A 9125-nucleotide genomic window follows, 5' to 3' on the forward strand; every position below is an offset into this window, starting at 1 on the left:
AGTTTATTCAGTAGCACTCATGATTTTGTTTTTAATTTATTTTATAAATTTTCTTTTAGCAAAATAGTATTGTTTTAGTATTTTATATGATTAGTGCTATTTTCTTTGCTTTTAATTGTTTTAAATTATTTGCTTTAGTCCTTTTTTTGACAAGTTCTATTTAGTTTCTGTTATGTTAACCGTAGCCCAATTATATGTAGTAAAAAAATGCTTGTATTACTTTGTTTCTTTTATCTTTCTTGAAAACTAGTTTTGATCATTATGGGAGTTTTATAAATGATTTTACTATGATTCCTTTTGCATGGAAATTTTGAGTTGATTTTATTTCTGTTATGTAGTAAAAACTTTGTTTTTCTTTCTGTTAAAATTTATTAGTGCCAGAAAATTTGTTTGTAGCCTGTTTTACTTGTACTAAGACTTTGCATTGAGTTTTATTGTTTTCGTTGGCTTTGTTTTTAGGTTTCTTTGTGTGTATTCATTGACTGTTTTATTATTAGTTTTACTTACTGTTATAGTATTATTTTGTATGATGGTATGCTTATGTATGTCTTGTTTGTTTCGATAGAGTACCCGGAGTGCGAGGCTTGTTAGTACCATTCTGTAGAGTTTGAAGATCGTCACCAAGGCAAGTCATTTGATCGTGTATTTTATTACCTAGTATTTTTATTTCATTAGTTGATATCCTGCCCACCATGCATGCAAGTAGGTGAATTTGATTTTCTGTTCTTGAGTAGTATCATGTGGTAGGTTGAACCCAAACCCCCTTGTCACCAATGCATGAGAGCGTTGTAGTTATTTTGCTATGCTTAGTAGACGGGGGTGGTTGAGTGAATTACATGGGAATTGTGAGAGTTAAGTTGATGGCTACAACCCAAAGACTTCAAGATCTCAAGATGAACTTAAATGTCACTACTGGATTGAGGACAGATGGAAGGGCACCCTGGAGTACCTAGTGGTTGAGCCAGGGATGCATGGAGAAGCGCCATGACATCTTGCGGAAAGCTTCACCGAGGCTCGAAGACACGGATGAATATACCTTGACCGGAAGCTTACATGTGCAGCCACAAGTCACTATGGGCTTTGGCTTGGTTGACCCTAGTTGTGACTTTGGACGGACTGTGCCAACAGATGTAGAAGAATAGTAGGAAATGGATGGGCAACGGCAGTGGCCCAGAGGAACTCTATGGAAGAATCGTTTGTCCCGTCCTCAAACATCTAGCAGTGCGAGGACACAAAAGGAGGGAACGATTCTTGTGGGTGAAGTGCAGAAGACTCTGCAGAGTGGAAAACTAAAAAATTTGCTTTTCACAAAAACTTAAACTTAGAGTCCCACAACCAAAATTGCTTATAGTGATAGCATTTTATTATTGTTTCCTCTCTATGACTTGCCGGCATATCCAAAATGCCGACCTACACGGCTGCGACATGTCATGTTGCAGAGGTTTGTTCCGACCAGGAGTGTGGCTACGATCTACGCTCGGTGATATGCCCTTGGAGTCGGATGGACTCGCTATCTTCTATGTCTTCTGCAGTAGTTTATCTCATGAGTTGGCCTTCGGCCGAATTTATTTTATTGTAAGAAAGACTCTATATGAGATTCGATGTAATAAAGCAGGTGTGATTGAACTTTGATATATACATTAATGTACTGTGTGTGCGATTGAACTTTCATATATACATTAATGTACTCTGTGCTACAGCCTGATCTTGGGACGGTACAGATACACAGAGACTTGACCATTTCGGGTGGGGTCGGTACATTTACTTCCGCATGTATTGTATATTTTGTTTTAACACTCATTAGTGATTGCACACCAGAATTGCGAGCCATTTTATTCTCCCATATAGTATGATCTTACTTTCTTTTTTTAATGAAAATTTAGTATTTGGCACATGATATATCACTGAAATAGCATGTTACTCTTAATGTATATGCATCTTGTGTCAGCAACCGTGTTGTGATTAGAGCTGGACCAGTCTTGTATTAAGCCTGGTCTTTGATTAAAAAAAGTTCAATGGGATGGGCGGCACTACAAGCCAGCTCAAGAGATAATCCACTTTTAGAACCTGCCACACTCGTGTCACTTGTGTTGTCCCATATGAACTGATACACACAGAACATCTAACCATAAAAACAGAAGCCCACAACTAGAGTGATGTGTCAACTGGTAACTATAACAATTAGTCTTTTTTGTGGAATAACTGTAATAATTAGTCAATGGTCCACTGAGGATTTTTTTGAATGTAACTAATTCTGATAAACTTGTTTAATGCTTCAAATCTAACCTTTAAGCACAAATTCCATAAAGAACAAACAAGTATTTATGTTTAATTTTTTTAGTTTAAATCACCGGGCACATAAAGAATTCAAATATTTTCTTACAAATAATTTTCTATAGTTAACAAGTTCAGGATTTGTGCTGCTCCTGTTGTAGGCACACACAACTGGTGTTCATGGTTAATCCACATCTAGTCTCGAGCAGCTCGTCTGAGTTATTATTTTAAATTTAGCTAGCTGCTAAAGGCTTGCTGAAACGACAGGTTTAGAATTTACATTGGCCTTATGTGGTTATAGATGACATCATATTGCTTCTTTGAGATGACGTCGCTCCTCTGTGCATTTGTTGGCTGCTAAAAGCAAGACATTTAAGCATTCAAGAGCAGCAGGTGAAATCATAAGGACAAGCAAGTTGGTCATTATTTTCCTAATAGTATTTTCTAGCTGAACATCCATTCATGAATGTCCCCTTAATCTCGAGTGTCGTCGAGTGCCTACTTTGCCGGGTATGGTGCCAAGTTTGTAATAAGAAATACTACTATAGAGTACAACGACGCACGCAACAAAGCTGTAAGTATATGTCCCAGTGCTCACCATAGAGCTATATTCTACAGATCAATCATATACAAAAGTTGGCACGATAGATCATCTCCACAAAATTTAGGAGAAAGAAACAAGCCAGCAAGTTTGTGCTACATATCGTGGGCCATATTTCTAGTTAATTATACTAGTACAAGAAGACGTACAACGTCAAAATTTAATCCATATGGTCCGAGCTGCCAGTTGCCTAGAATCAGAATATATGTTTTCCTACCTTGTGCTTCTCTTGTCTCCATGTTGCTTGCCTTCCCGTGCCTTGGGTGTCTCAGCTTTCTTCTAGATGTGTGCACCTACTAATAGAAAGATCTTGGCCACAAATACTCCACTTTTCATGATAGACATATATTCACCAATGATTGGTTGGGCTAAATACTACATTTATTTGCTCAGAAGAGGAAAGTTGGCTGTGCTCGTATGTAGTTTTTCCTAGGACCATTCCAACAAGATGCTCAGAGGTGGGTGGAGAAAAAGCTCAAAAGCCATAGTTCATGTGCTTTCAGAGGATGTAAATCAGTCTTCATCCTTTCGCTTTTCAAAGCCCTTGAAATAAATACTTAATTTTGTTTATCAGAAATTCACAGATTCTCGATCTCCTTGAAAGAAAATGTGTTCCATCAGAGGGGTGGGGGTAATTTTGCCGAGAACAATGTCCCTAGATTTGGCGGTAAATGGCAGGTGTGTGAGTTCCTTGTGTCATAAAAAGCTATGTACCCGCCACTATATCTGTTAGAGGATATAACGTTAATATATTTCCACAACACATTAGAAGTCAGATCTACCTATAACAAGAAGCACCATCATTTCTTGAGTTGAATTATGTACTTCCTCCATTTCTATTACCAGGTATCTTTTATGTGCATGGTGACCAAGACATTGTTGTGAGGATTATTTCACCTGGTTATAATGTTGATTAGAGCAGTAATTACCAGTAGCTAATTAATGATTCTTCAAGTTTAGATTAGGGATATGAAGTCATACTCTTTCGACAACAAATTGAAATTCTGATCTACCTATAACCTAACAACTGTCATTGCTAGAGTTGAATTCATATACCCCCTCTGTTTCTTTTATCAAGACTCTTATTTTGTGCATGGTTACCAATACATTTATTTGAGGATTATTTCCCCTGCTTACATGTTGCTTGCACTACTAACTAACGATAGCTAGTTAGAGTGAGGCATTTTGAAGCCTAGACACCATGAAGTTTTTTTTAAATCTCAAAATGTATACTTTAAATCTTTAAAATATCCAGTAATATTTTCTACATGTTTATATGGATATTTATATGAAGGGTATAAAGAATTACAATGAAGTACATTAACATGTGAGCTACATAAAAAATTTAAAAAATTGTGCATTTTTATAGTGAATACTAGTATGTGTATTGTTCCCTATTTTTTAAATCACATATTTTTCTTTGTGTGTAGATCTCACCTTAATGTACATCATCATCAAACTTTACACATGTAGTATACATCCTTATGAAGGTGCACTATTGTTTTCAGAATTCTTTGAAACTTTAAAATGTTTTTTTTAAACTGAGATCCATGGAGCTTGAGCTCTATTTTGGACTTGCATAGCTAATTGACGAGTCTTACAGTTTCTGGGGAATAGACTAGAATCCACAAGAGGAAGAAGGAAAGATACCTAAAAATTCAAAAATTATCTCAGAAACAATACATTTAATAAAAAGGACTGGATGCATCATGTATGGATGGCCACTTATATTCCAAAAACATTAAAAAATGAGCAAAGGTGAAAATGAAGTAAAATAGAAACTGGGAAGGAATAATGAAAATAGGTGGAAATTATCTGGTGCGCTCAGTACGTCAACCTCCACTGGGCTCCCACGAGGACGACTATTACCTACTGGCTCAAATGAGAAATTTCCGTGTACTCTGGCCCCGTTCATATTTAGGTCAAAATAGTAATAAGCTCGCTCCGAAATACATCACATACTTTTTTGAAGGATCAGTCTTTGAACAAAAAATATTCTACTTTAGGCAAAAATTAATGTCCCATCAAGTAATAGTAATAAGCTAGCTACGAAGTATTTTATGTCAGTGAGTAATAATATGGTTAATTAATTTCCCATCAAGACTTGACATCTACGTATGTATCGACGAATATTATGTTTAAATGACACAAGCAGGAATGGATCTTCTTTTTGTAAACTATTCTCTCCGTTCAATAATATAACATGTTCTAAGTTTTTTCTGAATCGGCTGTATATAGAGACGTTCTAGTGTGTTTGCCACTCATTTAAGTCTGTATGTTGTCTATATTGAAATATCCAAAACATCTTATATATGTGAATGGATGGGCTACACAACAATAATATATACTGATATGTATCTGAAATTTAAATGCACTCAGTGATATGTTTTTTACCAGCAATTGCTTCTGGGGACATGGCTGGTTTGTAAAAATAAAACACTATTGTGGATTACAAGGACGCACACAAAACTGTAGCTATTTTTTTTCCACCGGTCGCTATTGAACTAAATTATACAGCTCATCATACACAAGTTGACAAGTTGGCACGATCGATCATCTCCGCAGAATCAAACAAGCAAGCACGTAATAAATTTTGTAGGCTATATTCTATTGAAATTTTGTACTATATGCATACGGTCGGGGTCAAAATTTATTCCATGTGGCCTGAGCTACCTGCTCGCTGCATGTTCATAGGAAGTGAGGAATTATGCAAGAGACTCTTTGACGACATGCCGTCAATACCTATCAGGTCATGTATATTTGTCTTTCTTGACGGCCTTCGCTGCATCATTTGTTAGAGAGACTCTCTGTAAGAGTCCGTATGCATGCATGTCTTGAAGTCCCAACTACTAAGTCACGATAAACTAGTCGAGAGAAATGGAGATAGGAAATCTAACGAATCACTAACTGCCAAATGAATGAATATACAACGTGTGCATGTCCTACTCATAGTCGCCGTGGTTAACTTACGGGTGCTTCTAGTTCTACCTGTCGTTGGTTCATGCCCCACGGCCTACAGTCTCATAATTTTTGCTTACTCCACATGAGCGTGCACTTTTGTTATATTATATAGATCCTGGACAATTTTTTGTCTACTTTACGGCTTGTCTGTGTGGATACCTGTGAGCATTAATGCATGGGTGTATTGCTATCTTATATCCCTATTTAGATTGGCTTTTAAACATTAATTTGTATAGTTGTATCTTTAACCGGACATGATTCCATGCTTATCTTATTTTTTCTTTTGACACACGCTTAAACTTAATAGGAATCCTGCTATTTTTGCATTTGTAGCTTATTTTCGAGCTTGACAAGAAAATATTTGTAAGCATTAACATATGCTTGCATTGATTTTTTTATATGCCTATTTGGATTACTGAATTTGTAAATAAGCATATTCCAATATTTGTATCTTAGTTGGACACGACTCCATGGTTAAAATGAATTGGAATTCTACCATCTGTCTCTAGAAGCAATCGTGTATGTGAATGTTATTCTTGCACCATATATATTGACGGTGCAAATATGATACTCCCTCTGTAAAGAAATATTAAGAGAGCTTAGATCACTATTTAGTGATCTAAACACACTTATATTTCTTTACAGAGAGAGTACGTGCAAGCGAAAGAAGAGAGCCAGAAGAGCACCATGTACAATACTGAAAGTGAAGTGTCGAAAAAGAATATGAAGGAATTTGAAACATTGAAGGAATACAAGATGTCATATGACAATGTGTTCTACCAGTATATGTGTGCCCTTCTTTGTTTCCACGACATTAAAAATGTGGAAATATAATTCTGTATTCATATTATACATATTAATGATACAAAACTATTTATCTTCCCTCCATACGTATTTCTTCACCAGTCTTCATCTTATTTTCTCGTAGATAATTGTATTTAGATACTAAGAGGTGAATAATTATAGGTTATTCCGCTGGTTGTCACATTGTAATAAACATTAGCTTTGTACATTTATGATGCGAAGGTGGTAGGCGACAAATAATTTTATAATTCCATGAACTGTTTGCAGAGTATCATAATGCTAAGTGCATACAATAGATTTAGTTCGACAATACAATAAAATAACAAATTTTGCTGCTTCTGCCCACACAAACAGTGCACACAGCCCAACAACACACATTACATTAGCATTGTCATTGCTTTATTTCTACAGACACACGTTGTTCCCTTTTGTTTTTTGAAGAACCGAGGAAGGCACGACCACTGAGGACATGGGATCTACAAAATTCTTATTAGGATATATATTCCTGATAATTGGTTAAAACATGCATTAACTCTATTAAATTTTCTCATAGAGATGTGCGGCCAGCCGTGGTTTAGCTTGCAGAATCAGGGGTTCAGCTAAGGCAAGGGCGCCGGTATTGCTTTCTTGGAGACTGATTCTGTCAACTCCAGGGGGCTTCGTCCAGGTGAATCCCTGCAACATCCTCGCAAACAACATCACTGTGACTGAGGTACCAAGTGAAATTCCGGGACAACCCCTCCTCCCACTACTAAATGAAATAAAACGCAGTCCTGGTTCACTGAGGAGCACATTTGCGGTATTCAAATGCCTCTCGGGCTGAAAATCAAGTGGTTCGTTCCAGATCTTGGGGTTCCGACCGAGTCCCATCCGGCTTAAAATGACATTGCTATCCTTAGGGATGGTGTAGCCAGCGATAGTGGTGTCTACCATGGCGACATGGGGTGGGCTAAAAGCATGGTATGGGTGTATGCGGAAAGCCTCTCGGATGCATGACTTGAGATAGTTTAGTCGTGGAATGTCAGACTCCTGGACTAGTTTATCTTTACCGACAACGGCGTTGATTTCATCAGTTGCTTTTTTCATCACCTCTGGCTTGTTCACCATCTCAGCGAGCGCCCACTCGACAGCATTTGATGGGTTGTCGATTGTTGCATACATCATTTCCTACATCGATATAGGAAAAAAAAAGGTCAGTTTTCTATCAAAAGAAAAATGGGGGATCAAATTCTTCTTGCACTTCACGAATGCATGCATGGTTGTTTGTTGGATTACTGAATAGTGATAGAGGTTGAAATGCGCACTAACCACTATCTGTGCCCGGATATCATCCACGGACAACAATGGTTGGCCATCTGCATCATCTAGATAAACCAGGACGTCCAGAAAGTCTCTGGCCTCTTTGCTTTCACCACCATTCCGAAGATTCGACCTTTCGATGATCCTCTTCTCAATGATGGGGTCATGAAACCGGTTGAGTATTCCCATGACATCATTGGAAACCTTCTCATGGCCCTCCAAATCAAGCCCTACGAGAGCTGGGAAGTAGTCGGACACGCAGAAGTTGTAGAGATAGTTGAGGAGCGTGAAGAGAGCGGCGACATGTGCCATCTCATCATGTCCGGGTCCGCTAGCTGACGAACCCGGCAGCTCGCTGCCAAAGTATCTCTTACCCAACACGAGCCTTCTTATCATGTTACCACAGAAATGTTGGGCAACATGTCGCACGTCGACTAGGCTGTTTGGACATGACATGCAGGTGTTGTTGATGTACGTCACGAGGTGGTCACACTCCTCCTGCCGGAGATGATGGAGTTTCTGCTCCATGGACGCGGTGAGGATCTCCGAGGTGAGGACGCGCCTCATCTTCTTCCACTGCACTCCATGTGGTGTCACGATGGTGCCCTTGTACCCGAAGCTGAACGAACCCGATGCAAAGGTTGCCGGACGGGAGGCCAGCACCTCATCCTTCTTCCGCAGCACCTCGCATGCTATCTCCGGGCATGTCACGGCGACGACATGAATGGCTCCGAGACGGAGGCACATGATGTCTGTGTCCATCTCCTGGAGCAGGCGATGGATCCACTGGAATACAGCCGGCTTGTTCCACATCATCTGGTGAATGTTGCCGATGAAGGGCAGCGTGGGAGGCCCGGGTGGGAGCTGGTGTTGCTCACTTTTGACGGACAGTAAAACTTTTCTATTTTTCAGTGCAAAAAACACAAGTACGGTGGCCATGGTAATGACCAGCGTAGCAAAAGTCGTAAGACTTGAGAATCCGTACATTGTTTGCGAACTCATTCTGCATGAGCTAGCTGTACGGATGCTATGAAGTAGGATATATAGATGGAAAGTTGTGCAATAGGATGTACTGAATAGATGTGCTGAGATTTGTGTTGGGAGACACTCTTGCTCTTGGTGCATCTAGCTCGTTTCAGAGGGTATTAATAGGACGATGTGCTAGCTAGGCTCCAACTGGCCCACG

At 38.9% G+C, this 9125-nt stretch overlaps 1 protein-coding gene across 1 annotated transcript; it reads right to left on the bottom strand.

The window, feature by feature from the left end:
• Positions 1-7177: 7177 nt before the first annotated feature.
• LOC125541560 (tyrosine N-monooxygenase-like) lies at positions 7178-8902 on the bottom strand. Its single transcript, XM_048704936.2, has 2 exons — positions 7949-8902; positions 7178-7807 (listed from the first exon to the last, which is right to left on the bottom strand). Exons 1-2 carry the CDS (start codon positions 8876-8878, stop codon positions 7178-7180), a joined length of 1560 nt encoding a protein of 519 aa, XP_048560893.2. The 5' UTR covers positions 8879-8902.
• Between the last annotated feature and the right edge of the window lie 223 nt (positions 8903-9125).

Source organism: Triticum urartu, chromosome 2A (genome assembly GCF_056163025.1).
Source record: "Triticum urartu cultivar PI428250 chromosome 2A, HENAU_Tu73, whole genome shotgun sequence".
Lineage (NCBI taxonomy): Eukaryota > Viridiplantae > Streptophyta > Magnoliopsida > Poales > Poaceae > Triticum > Triticum urartu.